The sequence below is a fragment of the Brassica rapa genome, chromosome A05, assembly GCF_000309985.2.
Source record: "Brassica rapa cultivar Chiifu-401-42 chromosome A05, CAAS_Brap_v3.01, whole genome shotgun sequence".
In the NCBI taxonomy this organism is placed as follows: domain Eukaryota; kingdom Viridiplantae; phylum Streptophyta; class Magnoliopsida; order Brassicales; family Brassicaceae; genus Brassica; species Brassica rapa.
Window position 1 is genome coordinate 15,875,122 of NC_024799.2, and position 20,827 is coordinate 15,895,948.

A 20,827-nucleotide genomic window follows, 5' to 3' on the forward strand; every position below is an offset into this window, starting at 1 on the left:
GGTGATGAGTCCGAGGTCAAGACCGTGATGAGATCTTGAGATTCAAGTATTCCTTTGATTTGAGTTTGTAATTTGAGAATTCATAACGATTTGTACATTGGTTTGGTGAATCAATTGTTTACATTTGAGAGTTCATAGTTTGATTCATCGTGATCTATCACCCTTCCATCTAGTGCCTCGGGAGTTTCTGAACTTCTGATGATAAAAAGTACTAGAAGTGGCCTTTTGATTAAACCTTGGGAACATGGAGATCGAAATAAACTAAGCAAATCCAGTTTGATACAATATATACAACGCCAACACTCACTTCTAATTAGCAGAATTGTAGGTCGGTATTTCTCTTAATGAATGACAAGCACTATGCAGCCTACCTTTCTACATTTGTAGCATCGTCAAACGCCCATCTCTAAGCTGTGTAATAAACCTAAGCAAACTGGGAACAAAACTAAAAATATGTGTACGAACGAAAAAACATAACCTGATATATGGCATTAATAAGAATGCAATCTGAGTTCAGTAGCAGTACAAGGCACAAAGCCCGACAACATTAAATCAATAAGAAAAAGAAAGCATCCACGATTAGGAAGAGAGCAAATAAAGGACAAGAATAGACGGCCTTAGAAGCTTCGGGGATGGCAAACGGAAGAGATTAGAAAAACACACACAAGCGAAAAAACATAATAATAGTTGGATGAGTTTGGAATACTGAATAACAGACTTAAGTCTCCTTCTCTTCTTGAGCAGGCTTTGTTGCTGCCGCTTCTTTGATCTCCTCTGTACCTTCGTCCTAGTTAATATCATTAAACCAACACCACATAATCATATCAGGACAGGAAGAACATGAGATATCATTATCATCATGCAAAAACGTAACCATGTCATAACAATGTGAGTGAACATTGGATAATTCTTTTGAAATAATTTTAAGAAAAAGCACCAAATCATATTTAACCCATTTTCAGTGAAACAAATAAAACTTGCAACAATTGTAACCTGCATGTCAGAAGTCCAAAGGGTAAGGTTGTCACGGAGAAGCTGCATGATCAAAGTACTGTCCTTGTATGACTCCTCGCCAAGAGTATCCAACTCAGCGATTGCTTCATCAAATGCCTGTCAAACTCTTTAGGAGGAACCCAACAGCAGAATAAAGAAAGAGAAAATTGACATCACCTGCTTAGCGAGACTGCAAGCACGGTCGGGAGAGTTGAGAATCTCGTAGTAAAAGACAGAGAAGTTCAAAGCCAGACCAAGACGGATGGGGTGGGTTGGAGGCAAATCAGAGGTAGCAATGTCCTGAGCGGCTTTGTAAGCGGTGAGGGTATGCTCGGCGGCGTCTTTCCTGTCCTGAGCGGTCTTAAACTCAGCCAAGTACCTATGGTAATCTCCCTTCATCTTAAGGTAGAAAACCTTGGAGTCTCCGTTTGCAGAAGAAGCGGGAATGAGTCTTGAATCGAGCAGCTTAAGGATGCCGTCGCAGATTTTGGAGAGCTCAGACTCGATCTTGCTTCGGTAGTCACGGATCGTGGTGACGTGGTCATCGTTCCCGCGGCTCTCTTCCTTCTGTTCGATGGAGGAGATGATGCGCCACGAGGCACGACGAGCGCCGATTACGTTTTTGTAAGCCACGGAGAGGAGGTTCCGTTCCTCCACGCTGAGTTCCACGCCTTCCGCCACTTTTTCCATGAATTCAACCATCTCTTCATATCGCTCCGCTTGCTCCGCGAGCTTCGCTAGGTATACAAACTCTTCCCTGGACGAGGATGATGCTGCCGCCATTTTCTCTCTCTTTTTTTGTTCAAGCTTCAAGGGGAAGGAGGTTTCAGATCTGAGAGGGACAGCTTCTTGTTTTCGAATTTTAGCTCTAAACAAAATATGTTTTTTCTTTTTGTTAGTGGAGAGCGACGATTGCGAAGGGAGATTCAAGGAGAACCGTTGGATTGAACGTCAGAGGGAAAAAGCGCTGTAAGTGGGTAATGCACACGGGGATTTTCACCTCATCAAACCAAACTACACCTCCTACCCTCCTCCTGCCTTTTCTCATTCTCTAGGGGAAGTTTAATATTTTTTCCATGTTCAAAACAACTGTTACCTTTTATAAAAATTATTTATAGCCATTTGGTCTCGTGCTGACGTTTTATATTTTTTTTCCATGAATAAAGTTTTTGGTTGTTGCTCAAAAAAAAAAAAAAATTGGTTACAACTTCTTGCCCAAAAGACCTTAGAACACTAACCCTGTATATCAAGGACAAACTACTCTACAACAAGAGTATACCAAAACACATAACTCAACACCTTGAAAATTAGCAGAAAAAACTCTCTCAAAAACGCAACCGTCTGCTTTTTTTCACAAAGAGTTCAAATAGACAGGTTTGTTTGCCACATACAATTGCACCCTCTCTTGGTTTGTAACACTTTCCGCAATAAAAGACGCCCCTCTACTAGCTTCTCTATTCACCACCATCAGCTTATACTGTTCCAAACCTCTAAATCTCTGCTCAAATTTGTCTATTTGAAATCCAAAAGCCGGCAACTCTTGTGGTCTAGCAATTGCATTAACCAATTCTCTGAACTCCCCTGCCAGCATCACTTTATTCAACCACATGCTAACCATACTCTCCACTGCCCATAAGATTGTAGTCAACTTAGCATCCTCCTTGTTAAGCACGTCTAAGAAAGTTCTCTTACTATGACAGTTCACCACTCCCCTGTGATTTTGCACTACCCAAGCAACTCCAAGAAACTTCCTTCCTTTGTCCCACGCAAAAGTTACATTACACATCAACCAATCCAATGGTGGAGGTCTCCACTTCACTCTTGTATGTCTTCCTTGAGATCTCTATGTCAATAATCTGAGCATTAAGCCACTCCTCAGAATTTTGTAAAGTTTTATTAGACCATAACACAAATAGGGTAAGAGATGGTCACATGAAACGCCAAATCTGACGATCTAAAGCACATTTAACATAGCTCTAACCAAAAAACACACACACACACACAGCATAGAAAATGGACAGATGGCTTATCGACCCCGAGCCACCAAACTCCAACACGGGGTTACCGGGAGGCAACCAGGAACCCGAGATTGTGAAGAGACCAAGAGCATGCCACATAGCACACAATGAGAAACTAAACATGTTTGCAACCACACCCACTCCATCGCTCACCCAGATGCACATGTGAAGCTTGACAAACCACAAGAGCCACGAGCGCCATCACTGAAGGCCTACTCTATCGATTAACATATGCCATCCTCATGAACCGTTAAACCCACCAAGGACAACATGTCTAAGATAGCTAACTGGATCTGAAACCACACACATCAACTCAACCGCAAAGGAAGAGAAGATAATTGATGGGGGAGAAGGCACAAAGACGGACAAGAACAAAAAGCAAGAAAAGCGGGGGTTCATCAGCCGTACAATGTGGCGATGGCCACTGGAAAACACGCTAAAACTGTGTGCAATCGCCAAAACTTAGTATCATACTTGTGAGGCCCTTTGTCTCATATCAATTTGCTAAATGTTATCAATTGTATTGGATTTTCCTCAAATTAAGTTTAAAATTATAACATATATCCACCTAATATTTGTAAAGGAGTTATAAAGGACACTACCAACAACCATACAATATGCCAAAACAGCTTATTCATTTCTCCATGTCCCGGCTGGACATAAATAGCTTTTGTTTTCAACATCTCTTTCCTGCTATGTTCTCAACTGTCTTCCTCTTACTTCCCGCTTGTTAAATTATATTTTTTGGTTGAGTCATAAATTTTATATTTTCAGACCGTAATAACAAAATATGTCGGTTACTAGCTCAAAAGATTCTGAAACCTATATGGGGACCTATATTTTCAAATTCGTTATAACAAAATCTGTCCAGGTATACATACCTTTATATTAATTTGTCAATAGTAGACACAATTACTTTCATATTAGCGAAACTAATTATCAAAATTATATATAACTCAGAATTATAGAAAAAATTATCAACTCATGTGAATTTATAAAATGTTTAACTACAGGAAAACTAAATTAAAAAAAAATTATATTTGTTTATCTTATATGATAAGCTTTTCTCTATGATCTATCTAAATATATAATACATCTGTTCTAATCATAATTATTTGAGAAATACCCTAGGATAGCACTGAATTTTTTTTGTCATAAATATAAGCTCTAAGGATCAAAATGACTAAAATATTTAAGGAAAAATTACATGTTTACCACTTTTATGGTACTACTTTTTATTTTTACTACTACTAATGAGACATTTTCAAAAATACATTCTTCACTAAGTGGCAAAAGATTCTTATAAAAAAATAAAAAATAAAAAATAAAAAAAAATAAAAAAATAAAAAGATAAAAAAAAATTTACATTTTTTTTTATGTTTTCGAATTATACTTTTTCAAATTCGAACTTTTTTGTAAAAAATCCTTTTTGAATTTTTTTCGAATTTTTTTTTCAAATTTCTTTTCGAAAAACAAAAATTATATTTGAAACTATTTTTAAAATTTTTATATATTTTTTAAGTATTTATATATTTATTAGAATCATACATTTCACATTCCAAAAACCCTACCCCACCCCTCAACTCTAAACCCTAAGTCTAGATTAGTTAACCCTAAGGGTATAATTGTATTTTACCCTTTATTAAAAGTGAGGGTAAAAGTGGTTAGTGTAAACATGAAAAGTTGTACTATGAATGTGGTATTTGTGGCAATTTCCCAATATTTAATTAAAGAGGTAAATATACACTTATACTCGTAGAGTTAACTAAATCAAACATTAGGGTTTAGAGTTAAGGGATGAAGATTTATGATTAAGTTTTAAAATTTTAAAATAAAAAATAAATATTAAAAATTTGAAAAAATAGTTTCAAAAAGTATTTTGAATTACAAAAAGAAAATTTGAAAAAAATAAAAAAAAATTCAAAAACAATTCAAAAAGAAATTATAAAAAATTTGAAATTGAAAACATATAATCTGAAACTATAAAATATTTTTTTTTATTTTTATTTGTATTTATATATCTAGGACATTAAGGTCTTTTTACCTATTAAATGATATATTTGGTCATTTTTTTCCTTAAGGTCTATTTAAGAGAATTGCGCTAATTATTTATATATAATATAAATATTTTTTTTCTAGTTATGTATTTTATTTTATTAATTTCATTTTTCTACGTTTATCATAATTTGTTTATTAAAAATTAAAAAAAAATAAATTAAATTATATTTTGATGAATTTATTTTTGCTTTTTACTATTTTAATAAATATACCAATTGATTATATACTATACATATATTATAAATATTGTATAAATTCCATAAATAAATATAATTAAATTATACCTCGATGAGTATATTTTTTAATTTTACTTTCACTAAATATGGAATTAATTGTGCATATACATATATTTAAAATATTGTACAAATTACATAAATTATTAATTTAAAAAATAAGAAAAACATAAACTACATAAAAGTTTAATTATTAAACAAAAACTGTAATTTCTAAAATTAAATTAAAGGATTATAAGATTAATTTCATATTAAAATTAATCAAAGGAATGATGAGACGAATTTATAAAGTCAAAAGTATAAAAGGACCAATTGATTCTAAAATAATTCCGGTTTATATAATCACATTCTAAAAGAAAAAGGCTTGGCTTTCAGGCTTTGTTCCTACGAGCAAACCCAGTTCTCGCCCAGCAACCACAACCGCTTCTTCTTCTTCCTCCTCCTCTCATTTTATTTTTTCCATTTATATCTTCCAATACCTCCTTACCGCTATTGATTCCATTCGATTTCTTGAATTCTGTTGGGGGAAAGAAGAAGAGAGCTTGTAGGGAGGGTATCAATTAGTATTCACTAATGGAGAAATGGATCTTTTTGTTGCTGTTGGTGATTGTGTTTGGGAAGCTAACGTTCGTTGCCTTCTGCGCTAGGGTTCCGATTTGTACTCCGAGGTCTGTTAAAGATTACTACACCTTTGAGTTACGCGATCCGACTTGTCCACTTTCTGACGAATTACACGAGCGTCTTCCTTTTGTTGCCGTCACCGAGGCAAGAAAGTTTCCACAACATTACGCAATTGATTGAAACATTCCTTATTAGTTGCGAATCTTTGTTTCATTGAGTAGGGTGATGAGCGTTGGTTGCAAACAGCTTTGGATATGATTCACAAAAACAAGTGTAACTATGTGGCTTTGCTCTTCTATGCATCATGGTGTCCTTTCTCAATCTCCTTTAGACCAAGCTTCCATGTCATCTCTTCTCTCTACTCCTCAATTCCTCACTTTGCAATAAAGGAATCATCCGTTAAGCCAAGGTGGGTTAACACAATGGCCTCCTCCTCAGTCTAGCTGTTTCTTATTTTTCTGTTTTGATTACTTGTTGGTGGTGTGCACTGTGCAGCACCCTCTCTAAGTATGGAGTTCATGGGTTTCCTACTCTCTTGCTTGTGAATTCAACAATGAGGGCACGGTACCGAGGAACTAGAATGCTTGATTCTCTTGTTGCTTTCTACACCGATGTTACCGGTAAGATGTTTTTACTTGTCTACGATTGTTTTGAACAACTCAACCGGAGAATTTCTGTGGGACTGTAGGCATTGAGACGCTGGATAAGACTTCCATCGAGAAAAGCGTACCAGTTCCTCATCTTGGCAACGAAGACAATACTGAGCCAGAGAACTGCCCTTTCACATGGGCGAGATCACCCGAGAATATGATTCGCCAAGAGACCTGTTTGGCTCTTGCTGTCGCATTCATTCTGTTGAGATTGCTCTATTTGGTTTATCCTGCACTCGTTGTGTTGATGAAGTACACTTGGAGACGGATTGCTCATAACTTGAGACAGGAAAGCCCGTCGGGTTTCTCAGCCGAGCTGTACAACTATGCATGCATCTTATAGAGCCTTGCAAGAGGAGAAATCTGCAGGGAGGAGCCAGCCATGAACGCTAGAGCATTGGCCTCCTAGTCTTTGGCCACTGTCTCAATTGGGGATTCAAGCTCATCAAACAGAGTAAGTTCAGCTAGTTCTCAGTGACTTCAAAATTCTAGAAAGATAGCAAATGTGGTCAGCTAAAATGCTTGGCTGTAGCAGCCATATGTTACACCTTTTTAGGATACAGTTTTGCCTCTTTCCTGTATAATCCATAGCTGAACAGTTTGTACCAAAAGTGTATCGATGGCAATATTATAAAAGTCAATTCATGATGTTTCTGTCAATACTATATCATAATTGAATGTTGCTTCTAACTTGTTTCCTCAAAACAGTTTCACAAAATACATGAATCTCAGACTTGCCCCAAATCTATTTGGCAATTAATCAAGCTCTCTACAACTGAGGCATCAGTCTTAACTTGTTTTCACAAAATAAATGATTCATTCACGCCAATTATATTACTCTTAGTTGTACAGCCATTTGCATTTCTTTTCCTGTTAAATTAATTGAACACTAAAATTCTCAAAACTGTTGATACTACTTTATATCAAACTAATATTTTCTCCCGTGCTATGCAGGGGCATTTATTTTATAACTCTAATTGTATTTTTTTTTGTAATTGTATTTTTTTTTGTTGGGTTATGAAATTTACAGTGGAAATAAATATTATTTATAGAGTTATATTTATTAGTGAACTTAAAAACAAAATTAAATTTTTAATATTAAAACAGTCCAATATGGACACAAGATGAACATTATATAATAGTTGCCAAAAAAAAAATGAACATTATATAATAATTTACTTATCAAAAAAGAACATTACATATGAAATATCAAATCGAGAAAAAACATATATTTTGTGAATAATTAACGTCAATATATTTGTATTTTTTTTTATTTTATATTTATTTTTGTTTTGTAGTACTGTTTTCCTAGTATTTTATTAGGTTTTCTTTTCTTAAACTATACTTGCATTAAGAACATGGAATCTTAGTTTCTAACAGAAATTGCAAATGAAAAGTGTATCAACAAACTTCTGTGAGATTATAAACAGATAAAATAAAGTATAAAAAAACCAACCTGATCAAGTGAGATCTTGATCTAGAGAGTAGGCATATTTTGTTCTCGTTTTGTCTACCAGCCTAGTTTCTTGAGTCCATTTGTTGTCTTTTAATCATCTCCATATTTTTCATTTTTGTAATTCTCCTTTTCTGAAATATCGCTATGAAAATAGTTTTTTTTAAAAAGCTTTTAGCTACGACAACCTACCAGGGATATGTATATAACAAAAATCTTATATAATATTGAGCACTTTTTTAAATAACGAAAATGTTATATAATATTGTGCAAGTTTTTGTTATCAGATGTGAATAGTATTCATGACAATTAGTATCTGTCTTATGCAAATGTATATTCGTTTGGTGATATTAGGCTGGCTTTAAACTAATAAATCAAATTTTGTCATCCTATATTCATTGTACAGAAAAATTGTGTTATGACTAGTTACTGCCACAATCAAATTTCAGAAACATTTGTTAAATTTTAGGGACCATAGTAAAAAAATTGAAACCCTGTGTGTAACTAAAGTTTCAGAGGATATGAAGAGTACCCAAGAACAGAGATTGAAGCAGCTTGTGTTTATACACCAAACCATATGATTCTCACTCACTCACTTACACAAACCAAACCACAAATCAAACAATAAAATTTCCAAACATCCGGAAAGCCGATCAACCATTTTACACCGGAGGAAACAAAAATATATTAAAAATACCTTTTACATCATCTTCTATTCTTGATACTCAAACTTTATTTATTTGGTTTCTTCCATTTACTAATAGTTTCATCCTTTTCTCTGGTGGTTTTGTAAAATATATTTCATCACCTTAATCTGACGACGATGCAAGATATATCATCTTTGCTGTCTCTTCTTAGTGCTTCGGTTGTTAGTTCTTTTGCTGCTTTCAATGGATCTTTAATTCTTCTGGCGATATCAATCGCCTCTTGATTAGCCATCACCTATACCATTACACATCAGAACCAAAACCGGTAATCAAAAAAGAATACAACACCATATTGTTTACCTTCCATAGACCGTCACTAGCAAGAACTAGAACATCTGTGCGAGCATCTACAGATGAATCCTTAACGTCTGGATCTGACCGTAGATGTGTTTTGAGGCTTTTGTCCCCAAAAGCACGGGAAACTGCTAGCTGCCCGTTAACCCGAGGAACATCTCCTGAAAGACAAAACATGTTTAGGGATCTGAAGCTGGCTTGAATAACTCAGTGATATGTGTTTGGTATGACAATCTAAGAGAGTAAATAACCTGGCATGTTTGATACAAAGCCTCCTTTATCCTCAATGCTTAACCTTTCAGTGTGGGGCTCGTGATCTATAGTCATCTGTATTGCCTGACCACCTTGTGACAAAACAGCCCGGGAATCACCCACATTTGCCACCCACAAATGTCGTCCATTCAGCAGAATAGCGGTTACAGCGGTTGAGCCACCACGGCCTAGGTCAGAATGTGACAGAATGGTTTGGTCTGTCTTCTCATAGGCAGCAACTAGTGCTCTCTGAGGATCAAACCAAAAATGCTCCTGAACACAAACACACACACACTTACAAAGGTTAAAAAATGAGGAACAAGAACGAACTAGAAGCTGTGGGATAAAAAGAAAAATGTAAGGACCTCTTTGAGAATGTTGGAGAACAAATGCTTCTGAAGATAAGCAGGAACACGTTCGCCCAAATGACCATCGTAGATAGCAAACAAACCGAGCTCCTTGCCGTCAATTTTCGTGAATTTGGAGACATAATAATCTTCCATTGGATGATTAGCTTTCCCTTTCACCAAGCTGTAACCAAATTTAATCTCACCATCGCTGTTTTTTCCTTTCCCAGAACTAGTTGACGCCCTCCCAGTCACGAGCTATAAACAATTGTTACAAGACTCAGAGAAGCAAAATCCATAAATAACTCAGAAGTAGACAGTTTCACAAATATCTTTAACACAAAAGGACCAAGTCTTCCAACACATTGACCCAAAACATTGATACGATATCAGTCTAAAATTAGACTTGCAAGAATCAATTTAACAAGTCAATTCTACAAAAAAAAAAAGATATCAAGGAAAGACAAAAACTAGATATGAGATATGAGTTTGCATACATCGGAGTCTGAAGAACCGAAGCAACATAAGCTCGCCATGAGAAGCAGATGTTTGATTTAACTGATTCCGCAAAACACCTTGTCCAAGATTTCAAGACCCTTCAAACTTTAAAACTTTTCATAAACCGAGAAACACCTAAACCCCCAAAAAGGCCGACTCTTAATAAAATAGATAAAATCAGAGAGAACCCAGTAGATAATTACCTCAAAATCGGAGAACCCAGATTCGAAAAACCATAAAGATAGGATACTTTGGAGTCGACTACTACGCGGCTTGGAGTAATTCCGTGACGAAAGGGTTATTGACAGACTGCAAATGTACTTCTCCAAAAGTCTTCGATAAAACCAGAATATTAGTGGAAGACGACGACGAAGTAGACTTAAATGTTTTGCCTGTTTGGTTTTCTTCCTTTCTTGTCTTTTTATTTAATAATGTAAATCATCTCTTTCCTTGTATTGGGCTTCCTTGGTTGACTTTCTTGCCGTGTCTTAAAAGTAGTCTCTGTGGCTTTTTCTTCTGTATTTTTTGGTCCGGTAAAAGGTTGAGTGGTACATTATTCTTAGAAAAAAAGACTAGGATAGCACCAAACCAAATTTTTGTTCCTAAAGTAGCACTTGCTCAAAATCACAAAAATAGGTTTCATTAAAGAGGAAAATATACACTTATACCCTTTGGGTTAATTAATCCAAACTTTAGGGTTTAGAGTTAAGGGATGCGGTTTTAGAATTAGGGTTTAAAATTTTATAAAAATAAATACTAAAATAAAAAATAAAAATTTTAAAAACAGTTTCAAAAAGTATTTTTAAATTATAAAAAGAAAATTTGAAAAAAATAAAAAAATTCAAAAAAAAAATTTCAAAAAAAAAATTATAAAAATTTCGAATCTGAAAACATATAATCTGAAACTATAAAAAAATTTCCTTTTTCATTTTTTTATTTTTATTTTTATTTTATTTATTTTTGTTTGTTTATTTAATTTTAAACCAAGGGTATTAGGGATATTTTACCCTTTAATGAATGTCATTTTTGTGACTTTCTCCTTCTAGTGTTATTTTTGAGACATAAACTTCAAAAGGTGCTATTATTGACAATTGCCCTTATTCTTATTTATATAATCTAATCTGATTTTGTCTTTCCCCGGCAACTATGGATGTCAAAATGAGTTAACTCGCTCAATTTAACTCAGCTCACAGTGATTTCAGATATTTCATAAGCTAGTTCAGCTCAACTCATTTATTATATGAGTTTCAATATGTAAACTCAAACTCAGATCATCTAGATCATGAGTTAAATGAATTAACTCGCAATTAAATATTAAAAATAAAAATTATTAAAATAACTATAAATAAAAAAGAAAATAAAATATTTTTCATAATATAATTTAAAATTAATCCAAAACATTAATATTAAATACTGAATAAATATAACACCTAATAATAAATTGAATCAAAGCTAAATCAGTGATCCAAAAAATCTATTCTACATAAGAGTCTTGAGATGATATTGATATTCTTTTACATTTTTGTATATATTTATAACTTTTTGGTTTTACATTTTAATTTTAGAAAATAAATATAATTAATATAGAAATTATCTTTTCTTACATAAGAAAAATAGAAATCATATATGTAAATATATAGAAAGCATAAAAACGACCAAGCTCATGAGTTAGCTCATGATCATTAAAGTGAATAATGTACACCCCTAGTTGATGGAATAATATCCATAGATATTTATAAATCCATGGACTTTTAACGATAACTTATTCTTTCTTTAAAAATATAGATATTTATAAATCCATGGACTTTTATAGGATTCAGTGAATCTACACTCTAGTTCCACAGTGGAAAAGTTAGGCCATGCTCCTCGGTCTTGAATCATCAAGACTATATCCTTGCAATCGGTGCCAAAAGCCTGACACGTCGATAGCTGAAGCATACAATCCATCGCCCATAAGAGAACCTCGAGCTCTGAGTGAAGTGGTGAGATTCTTCGCCTCTGGTTTCTTTCTCCCAATAGCTGAATTACCCCTCCAGATTTTGTCCATGTCCATCCATAACCATTGAACAGTGCGTCATGTGTCCATGGTCCATTTATCATGCATATTTCAGAATTTGCTACATGTTGAGGGTTTTGTGTAACTTCTTGTTCTTCATGTTTGAAATTTGCTTCAAAACAAGCATGACATTCTGATTCAGCATGTCAGATTGTTTCCAATGGATCCATGTCTATCCCTCTGAATAATTTATCATTCTTTTCTTTCTAAATATACCACATAATCCAAAGGTATGAGTCTTTATCCAACTCAGGGTCTTCAATATCGTTCTTCCGCAAAAGAGATAATCTATGTTTGTATAGTGTCTTGTACTAGGGAACATCAGTGGTGGAGTTGGGGTTGCTGCATGTGCCCATGTCTGTAGGGCTGTGAGACATTCAAAGATGGTAAGATTTATAGTTTCTTCTTCAGCTCCACATCTAGGACAATGGTTGTCGCATCGCATATGACGATGTGCTAGGTTTCTTGTTATGGCCAAGTGTCCATAAATTGTTTTTCAAATAAAATGTTTCAGTTTTGGTGGAGGTTGTATTTTCCAAGCAAAGGCTTGGAGTTTTGTGATACTCGTCTCTACCTGGATGTCCACCGTATCACTGTTAAGAACGTTTCTGGCTACCCAATATCCTGACTTAACATTGTACATCACATTCTTAGTATAGCTCCAACAATACTTATCTCGATGATATCCTTAGCTTATGGCCAACGATTGATCAGTGAGATATTCTCCGGACTGACATAGTTTTCAAGCATCGCCGAGTTCCATCTCTTTGGGTTCCCTATCATCAACTATGTCTTATTTTACACTTTACATCTGGGGTCATATAAAATTGCAATGGAATACAATTTTATCAACCACATAAACTTCATAGGCTAAATTGAATAATGTAACTGAAAAGTTGATGTTTTCATTTTCTAATATGTAAATGAAAACAAAAACTTCCAAAACATTTATCGATATCATAATCATAAACACAAGACTAGTTGCGTAGCAATGGAAAACTGGAAAGCTTGTAGATGCAGCCAAGTTAAAAGTATCACAAATTGTTTCCCCAAATTCTTACGATGGAAAGTGACTAATAACAGTGACATTCATTATTGATGTCAAAGTATACAAATATCATAATGTGAGACTAAATCCTGTTTATATGTGTATGAGGGACTCCCCAACTAAAAAGTCAAGAACTGGTATTTGTAGACCAAAATCTTCATCCTACAACATTGAAGGTCCAAAGCTATCTCTATATCCAACCCATACAAGCACACATGAGCACACGAGATGGAAACCACAAACTTAATGAATGATTGGTTGAATTGTAACTGTAATTTTTTTATTATACCAATATTGCATTTATAATTTTTGATGTATCTATATCTAGTATATCATTTAAAAATTAACTGAAAAAATAAAATATAATAAAATAAAAATATATTCATAAAAACAATATTATTTATTTAACACTATTTTTCTGAGAAACCATTTTCTCTCCACAGGCGATCAAAAGAGCGACAATATGTCGAGAAGGATCTAACTCAATTCTCATCAATTCCTTGATCTGTCTATTCTATTTCCTCTAAGTTTGGAGATGTTTCATTTATGGTTCCTTTTGGATGTATATCACTGTGTTGATCTCACCCATGTTGAACCCGTAATCCCCGTGAAGGATATTTTAATCCTTTGAGATGCCCAATTTCAAAGAGTACCATTGTTTTTTGATTGACAGTTATGGATTCCGGGAACTTCATCTTCTTGGAGAACTACCGGATTGTTGGAAGAGATCTTTTGGTAATTGCTGACAATACAAAGCCATTTGTGTTGATTCCATAATCAAATGTTAAGGAACTCATTTTAAGTTCATTGCTTTGGAAACAACATTCATGGAAACCACCATGGTGTATTAGAGTTTGGGAGATTGAGAATGCTAGACACTCAATTTTGGTTTCAACTTGAAGAATCAATATATTGGGTTCTTATACGACTAAGCGACCGAAGCCAAAAATGGAGTTTGGCTATGGTGATGTAACCACAAAGGAATATGGGCAAAACAAAATCATTGATGAATCTATGGAAACTACTATGGAAGAGAAAATGGTTCGGAATTAAAGATGCAATCCCTTTGTTGTATGGCGATGTTCGTATAATCGTTGAAAATTGACAACTCTAATTTCTATGCTTTTTCTAAAGAATCAATATATTGGATTCTTTATCGAAGATATGTCTAGTTATAAATCGGGAGTTGGTCAATATTATACAACAAAGGGAATTAGAGTTTATAAGGATTATGATGTGATATAAGGTTTGGAGTTTCATCTTATGGATATTAGCCTAGTATGAAAATTGTATGAGATGGAAAGTGAATATGCAGAAGAAATCTGACAGAGTTCTCCGGTGTTGTTGTTCATTCTTATTACTTTGTGTATTCAATGTTTCTTTTGTACTCTCTGTTGTAACATTTATACCTGAGATTATACCTGAATCTAACCATTCTCCTAACTGTTAACAGCCTCAAAACAAATCAATTGAGCAATAACTTTGCTCGCCAATTCATTTATCGCTTTAAAAATCTCTAAATCTAACTTTAATTCGAAGACTATAAATCTACTTTGTAATCCTAGAGTATATGTGGATTCGATCCCTCAGTACTACATCTGAACCTCTTATTTGAGAGAGTAATTCACTACTTAGGGTAATTTGAGTTATATCACTTCACCAAGAAGCCTGACGGAAGTACACAAATTGATAGGAAGAATGGCAGTCTGAGTTATCTCACAACTATCAGATAAGTCCCATGCCTTCTTCGAAACCCTCAATAATCCAAACAATTTCAAATGTGACGAGAGCGCCTTCATCAAGGTAAAGGAGCACCTCACCATGCTTCCCTTACTATCAAAGCCAAAAACAGAGAAATATTGTTGCTCTATTTGGCGGGATCAGAGCATGCAGTGTCTGCCGTTCTAGTGTGAGAAGAAGGAAAAAGGAAATATCTGGTGTATTACGTCAACATATCACTCCTTAACGCGGAGACACAATATAACCACCTTGAAAATCTGGTTATAGCCCTGGTCGTAGAAACTAGAAAATCGTGTCCTGATATTGTTCAAATTAACGTTAATGTACTTTCTCAATAAGATTTTAGTTGAAGTACTTATGGATCGAATCCACAGATACTCTAAGATCCGACAATAGATTTTTTGTTTTCGAAGGAAAGCTAGAAAGTAAATAATAGAATGTAGTAAAAAATAAGTAGTGTTTGTAAGTTATCAAGATGAGAAGAAGCTATACTTAGGTGAACTCGCATGTACAATAGGAATGCAAACTAAATACATTATATCAGTAAATACTTCCCACAGACTTAAAAAAAACACTGTCCTTAGTGATACTCCGACTAAGATTAATGATAATATAAAACAAATTATATTTGCTAGTTAATGAGATGTAAAATTCGTATCTCTCTGTCCCAGGTGTCGATCTCCACCAGCAACGATGTCAATCGATACCGCCTATAAAGAATGAATCTGCATTCTAGTTAACGTGTCAAGTAGCCTAGATCATTGTATTTGATTTATCAGTCAACAAATTTAGCTCTGTTAGACACCTAAACAGACGTTAATAGCAAGATAAAAAAGGGAAATATGTGCAGACATAAATTGAAACTAACTGGAACTTAAAACATTGATACTAAAGGAGTAAAAGATAAGACTACTCCTCATCTGGACTCTTTGAAGGGCCTATAGAAGCTGTTGGCGATCTCGCTCGGTTACGTGGTCGGCTCATGCACTGGCACCTCAATAATGCCTCAACCCTGGCCCAGATGGCCTAAAGAGCATCCACCAAGACGCGCTGAAAGTCTCCATGGTCCAGGATGGGTATCTCTGGAATATGAGGGAAGTCAGGAAAAGGAGCAGTAGGTGGAACAAGAGCAGCTGGAGCGTGTTGTAGGCACAGGGGGGGGGGGGGGGGTAACTCACGAATTGGTTGAATGGTGGAACCAAGGTTTAAACCTGACAACAAAGAGAACCAATTTTTATGAGTTTAGAGTTTTTATGATGCAAACAGAAACAAATATGAAAACAAATGAGATGATGATGATAATGATAGTGAAACAAGATAAATAAACAAAAGAAAGGGATAGATATGGCGGAATCAAGCTGCTGGATGTGTATCACTCTCAGCTTGATTAGAAGATGAACTGAAGTGGATTTGTGGAGGAAGGTTTGATTGAATCTCTCAATCTGTTGGGGGTAACTCACGAATTGGTTGAATGGTGGAACCAAGGTTTAAACCTGACAACAAAGAGAACCGATTTTTATGAGTTTAGAGTTTTTATGATGCAAACAGAAACAAATATGAAAACAAAAGAGATGATGATGATAATGATAGTGAAACAAGATAAATAAACAAAAGAAAAGGATAGATATGGTGGAATCAAGCTGCTGGATGTGTATCACTCTCAGCTTGATTAGAAGATGAACTGAAGTGGATTTGTGGAGGAAGGTTTGATTGAATCTCTCAATCTGATGGAATGATGGATCGAAGTGATTGACTCTCTCAATCTGTGTACTGAGCTTGTTTGATTTGCACAAACAAACTAGACTCACGAAATCAATAAGACAACAAAGAATCTCTCTTTGAATCCTAAAGACCGATATTTTATACAAAGAACAACTTTGATAAAACTGAATAAAATTTCTATTAACTTGGTGATTAAGGGTTCCTCTTTACAATGGACGTCTAGGAGCTTATATAATGCTCAGAGACAAAGGTCCTAACGTTCTAAATCAAATAGAAAATGAAACAAATCAAAACTAAGAAAGAAATCGAAAACTAGCCGTTGGAGCTTTTTGTGAGATTTTTATAACTTTAGAGTTTTTATGATGCAAACAGAAACAAATATGAAAACAAATGAGATGATGATGATAATGATATTGAAACAAGATAAATAAACAAAAGAAAGGGATAGATATGGCGGAATCAAGCTGCTGGATGTGTATCACTCTCAGCTTGATTAGAAGATGAACTGAAGTGGATTTGTGGAGGAAGGTTTGATTGAATCTCTCAATCTGATGGAATGATGGATCGAAGTGATTGACTCTCTCAATCTGTGTACTGAGCTTGTTTGATTTGCACAAACAAACTAGACTCACGAAATCAATAAGGCAACAAAGAATCTCTCTTTGAATCCTAAAGACCGATATTTTATACAAAGAACAATTTTGATAAAACTGAATAAAATTTCTATTAACTTGGTGATTAAGGGTTCCTCTTTACAATGGACGTCTAGGAGCTTATATAATGCTCAGAGACAAAGGTCCTAACGTTCTAAATTAAATAGAAAATGAAACAAATCAAAACTAAGAAAGAAATCGAAAACTAGCCATTGGAGCTTTTTGTAGGATTTTGGCTCCAAGTAAAGAATCTGATCCTTCTTGAACCTGGACGGTTTTAGGGGATAACTAAGCTTCCTGGGAACCTTCTTGACTGCTTGGAATGTGCTGAGGTCGTGCCTAATCTGAAGAGAAAAGAGCTGTTGCACATTAATGTCGGTTTGCTCCAAATAAGGCAGCTTTGAGTAAATGAGGATCCTGTTGATCCTATGTTGGCTGGTGCAAGGTATGGACTTGTAGAACTCCTCTTGGCCGTGTATGATGTCTCCTGATTGGTTGAAATGATCTCCTGGTCGCCAATGTCTGGTTTGAAGCTCATTGAACCGGTTAGCTTCCAATTGAGGCAAGTGTAGAACTGGTTTGGCCGGTTTTGGAGATTGGATCATAACTTCATAATTCCGTGGCCATTTCTCCTGATATTGGGCTTTCTGGAAAGCTGAGAGATTCCTCTTGAATCCTATGATGGGCTTTGGTTCAGGCCGCTCCTTCCTTGGGCTGGAATCGCCTTCTAAAGTCGGGTACTCCCAGATAGACGGGCTGGGAAACCTCTTTCTTGAAAAATAAATAACTTCTTGATCCGTGCGTATTTTGGACTGATTCCAAATGGGCTGGACTCCTTCTTGAGTGTAGAGTCCATTAAAATTTGTCTCGTGACTTAAACCCTCCTGGTTTGTAAGATATGACATTTTTAGTGCACATGTGTTCTGCTTGGCGCCTTGGCTGGTTGAGTAGGGCTTTGGGTTGACCTCCGGTTCAGTTGCTGATCTGATGACCACATCAGAGCGGCTGGAGGATCAGAATCCTCAGATGGTGCATCTGCAGCGTGAGTTCCAGCTTGTCTGCGGAGTCTGACAGGTGGGTTGAGAAGGAAGAGCAGGTCAGGATGGAACTCAAGCCTAGAGTGGCCACCATCAAAGTTTGTAGCCTTTCGGTTGGGCAGCTCGATCAAGTGTGGCCCTATCTCATCAATAAAGAACCCGAGACGACCATCCTTCTGCCACTGCACGCTCGCAAATGTGTATCATCCATAATATACATGTCGCATTTGACTGTGGTCTGATCCAAATGAATCCCCTGATGTCTAAAAATATGTGTAAGAAGAATCCCTACCGACTCCTTCGCGTATGTCCCAGTAACTGCCTTCCTCTTAAATGAAACCAAGTTCTCAGCAAAGATATGCCCTAGGTTGACCAGATGGTCAGCGGACGTTCCCTGAATCGTACCATCGATTAACTCCCTAATCGAGTAATACAACAGTGGCACCGCCTTTACCCTCACTTTGTTCGCCTCCATCTTGCACAACAAAATGTTGGCAAGGACCTTGATGAAGTAGAGCAAGGTCGGATGGCGCATGTCAGACTAATTAGCTTGCTTCGAATCAAAATACCCAGTAGCGAACATGCCCCAGAATTCCCCTTGTCTGGGAAATGAAGGAATAGTGGCACGAGTTTTCTCAGGGTTTGAAAACCCATAAATGTTACAAAGGTCTAGATCGGAATCCTACATTTGATGCCTTTGATGAAGAAAGTCAAATTACCCTCATTTGCTCTCTTGACCCTCTCGTTATTGTAGATAATCTGAACTGTGGCCATGAAATGTCTGACCAAATCAGGATATAGATCGTACGACTTTGTAACCATAGTGCCCACCCCAGATCTCTGAACATCTCCTTGAAGTCAGCATGAAGGGCTAACTTCTTCACGACATCCTTATCGAAAAAACGTGTGGGCTCAATGGTAATGCCCTGATAGGCGTTGTAGTACAAGCTGTCATAGTCATCACATTTCTCAAATATCTGTTGATAGGTGCATGCCTTTAACCCCACTGCTTCTCGCGAGTTTGGGAAACGAACCTCGTCTCAGTCGTGTCATGTTCTTCATTTGGCCAAGGGAGATGGCACAACATAGGTGGTGGTGCAGAGCTGAAAAACTCAGCATTTTTAAAGCGTCGTTTAGTCCTTCTCTCGTCCATCTGCAACAAAAGACCAAAATGAAAAAAAAAAATCAGCAACAATGATAACTAAGCGACTGGTGTCAAACGACATACGAAGGTATCGATTGGCACTCATTCTCGAAACCTGAAAAAATAATAGATCTCAAAATGGACTAAAAATCAATAGGATCAGTCGATATACCTTGTCTATTATACCATCTTCCTAAATTGTTCTAAATTAAGCCTAAATCCCAGTTTAATTCGAGTTTTTTTATGAACCCTAAAATTCTTTAAAATTAATTAAGAGATTTTGGGAACATACCCTGTAGATAGGTTGAATGAGTAAACCAAAGAGACAGAGAGTTAAAAAAATCGAGTGGATTAGGCTTTAGAATCAACAAATTTGATCAACAAACAAGAGAGAAATCGATGGGTGAAAATTTTGAAGTGTTATCGGGTTTTGTGGGAAGAAAGAGAAGTGTCGAGTTATAAATGATCCAAATGATCGACAAATGCTTCTCGTAATTAACACTTTTCTTTTCAAAAATCGAATTAAAGTCCTAAATAAAGATAACTAATATAAATCCTAGAAAATGCAAAATTTCAGTAATACACATACTTACTAATGGGTTGCTTCTCACTAAGCGTTTGTTTTACGTCGTCAGCTCGACTGATATCCCATGTCAATTAGTAGTTCGCAAACCTAGACGCATATTTTGACATGAGTGAGGTCAAAGTATGGGAAAAGGTCATGTGGTGATTGCAGGGTCAGTAAAACATGACTTTCAAGTCTTCATAAATTAGCGCACTGCCCATCGGACAGGATGGAGCCCACGAGCCGAGTGAGCAGTCGTGGGAGGCCCATTAGCCATGTGCGGATGGGGTGCTGCAAGTGGTATCAGAGCCAAAAACAGACGAATGTGGAGTCAGTGAGAGCTCACACTAACATATGGGTAACGATCTTGGGGCGCAACAAGGACGTTGCGTTCTTTGAGAGGAGGTGAATTGTAACATCCCGTTTGTGGTATATCAAAAAGGTTTAAGAGAATTGATTTTGCTACCTATATCATCAAAGTGCACTTACCTTTCCGTACACACATCAGTTTAGAACTCTAGAGTTACGCGTGCTTAAGCTGAAGTAGTGGAAGGATGGATGAACTATCGGGAAGTGATTCACGATATCGTGCGAGTAAGTCCAAACCATGGGGATAGGTCACGTGGTGATTCCATGATCAATAAACAAGACAAATGAGCTTTCCAAAAATTAAGCATTTCCGATCGCACGGAATGGGTCCAATGGGCCTAGTGAGCAGTGTGGGAGGCCCATTAGCCG

The 20,827-nt window shown here is 35.9% G+C and overlaps 3 protein-coding genes across 8 annotated transcripts; 1 reads left to right on the forward strand and 2 right to left on the reverse strand.

Moving 5' to 3' along the window:
• Positions 1 to 463: 463 nt before the first annotated feature.
• LOC103868836 (14-3-3-like protein GF14 phi) lies at positions 464 to 2,010 on the reverse strand. The gene is made up of 3 exons (XM_009146891.2): positions 1,171 to 2,010; positions 994 to 1,110; positions 464 to 787 (listed from the first exon to the last, which is right to left on the reverse strand). The coding sequence occupies exons 1-3, from the start codon at positions 1,774 to 1,776 to the stop codon at positions 719 to 721; spliced, it is 792 nt and encodes a 263-aa protein (XP_009145139.1). The 5' UTR covers positions 1,777 to 2,010; the 3' UTR covers positions 464 to 718.
• Positions 2,011 to 5,287: 3,277 nt separating this feature from the next.
• LOC103868837 (5'-adenylylsulfate reductase-like 4) lies at positions 5,288 to 7,235 on the forward strand. Of its 2 annotated transcripts, XR_004458340.1 has the most exons (5): positions 5,288 to 6,067; positions 6,145 to 6,332; positions 6,419 to 6,543; positions 6,612 to 7,136; positions 7,173 to 7,235. XR_004458340.1 is itself a non-coding variant. In XM_018658770.2 (4 exons), the coding sequence occupies exons 1-4, from the start codon at positions 5,876 to 5,878 to the stop codon at positions 6,914 to 6,916; spliced, it is 810 nt and encodes a 269-aa protein (XP_018514286.1). In that variant the 5' UTR covers positions 5,288 to 5,875; the 3' UTR covers positions 6,917 to 7,235. The 2 variants fall into 2 exon arrangements, 1 of the variants encoding a protein (XP_018514286.1); XM_018658770.2 differs by having other exon boundaries at positions 6,612 to 7,235.
• Positions 7,236 to 8,525: 1,290 nt separating this feature from the next.
• LOC103868838 (probable protein phosphatase 2C 10) lies at positions 8,526 to 10,585 on the reverse strand. 5 transcript variants are annotated; one of them, XM_009146892.2, is made up of 6 exons: positions 10,328 to 10,585; positions 10,124 to 10,222; positions 9,645 to 9,884; positions 9,279 to 9,552; positions 9,034 to 9,188; positions 8,526 to 8,968 (listed from the first exon to the last, which is right to left on the reverse strand). In XM_009146892.2, exons 2-6 carry the CDS (start codon positions 10,160 to 10,162, stop codon positions 8,831 to 8,833), a joined length of 846 nt encoding a protein of 281 aa, XP_009145140.1. In that variant the 5' UTR covers positions 10,163 to 10,222; positions 10,328 to 10,585; the 3' UTR covers positions 8,526 to 8,830. The 5 variants fall into 5 exon arrangements, with proteins under 5 accessions (XP_009145140.1, XP_009145141.1, XP_018514894.1 ...); XM_009146893.3 differs by having other exon boundaries at positions 10,124 to 10,229; positions 10,328 to 10,583; XM_018659378.2 differs by having other exon boundaries at positions 10,124 to 10,201; positions 10,328 to 10,578.
• Positions 10,586 to 20,827: the final 10,242 nt, after the last annotated feature.

What these genes read in the sequence shown, in the direction of transcription:
- LOC103868837 (XM_018658770.2), top strand. Translation starts at nt 5,876, where the DNA reads ATGGAGAAATGGATCTTTTTGTTGCTGTTGGTGATTGTGTTTGGGAAG. An exon ending in CTTTTGTTGCCGTCACCGAG is followed by an intron (nt 6,068 to 6,144) that starts GCAAGAAAGTTT and finishes TTCATTGAGTAG; the next exon opens with GGTGATGAGCGTTGGTTGCA. An exon ending in GAATCATCCGTTAAGCCAAG is followed by an intron (nt 6,333 to 6,418) that starts GTGGGTTAACAC and finishes TGCACTGTGCAG; the next exon opens with CACCCTCTCTAAGTATGGAG.
- LOC103868838 (XM_009146892.2), bottom strand. Translation starts at nt 10,162, where the DNA reads ATGGCGAGCTTATGTTGCTTCGGTTCTTCAGACTCCGAT. An exon ending in TCGGTTCTTCAGACTCCGAT is followed by an intron (nt 9,885 to 10,123) that starts GTATGCAAACTC and finishes AATTGTTTATAG; the next exon opens with CTCGTGACTGGGAGGGCGTC. An exon ending in TCTCCAACATTCTCAAAGAG is followed by an intron (nt 9,553 to 9,644) that starts GTCCTTACATTT and finishes GTTTGTGTTCAG; the next exon opens with GAGCATTTTTGGTTTGATCC.
- LOC103868836 (XM_009146891.2), bottom strand. Translation starts at nt 1,776, where the DNA reads ATGGCGGCAGCATCATCCTCGTCCAGGGAAGAGTTTGTATACCTAGCG. An exon ending in CTTGCAGTCTCGCTAAGCAG is followed by an intron (nt 1,111 to 1,170) that starts GTGATGTCAATT and finishes AGAGTTTGACAG; the next exon opens with GCATTTGATGAAGCAATCGC. An exon ending in TTTGGACTTCTGACATGCAG is followed by an intron (nt 788 to 993) that starts GTTACAATTGTT and finishes GATATTAACTAG; the next exon opens with GACGAAGGTACAGAGGAGAT.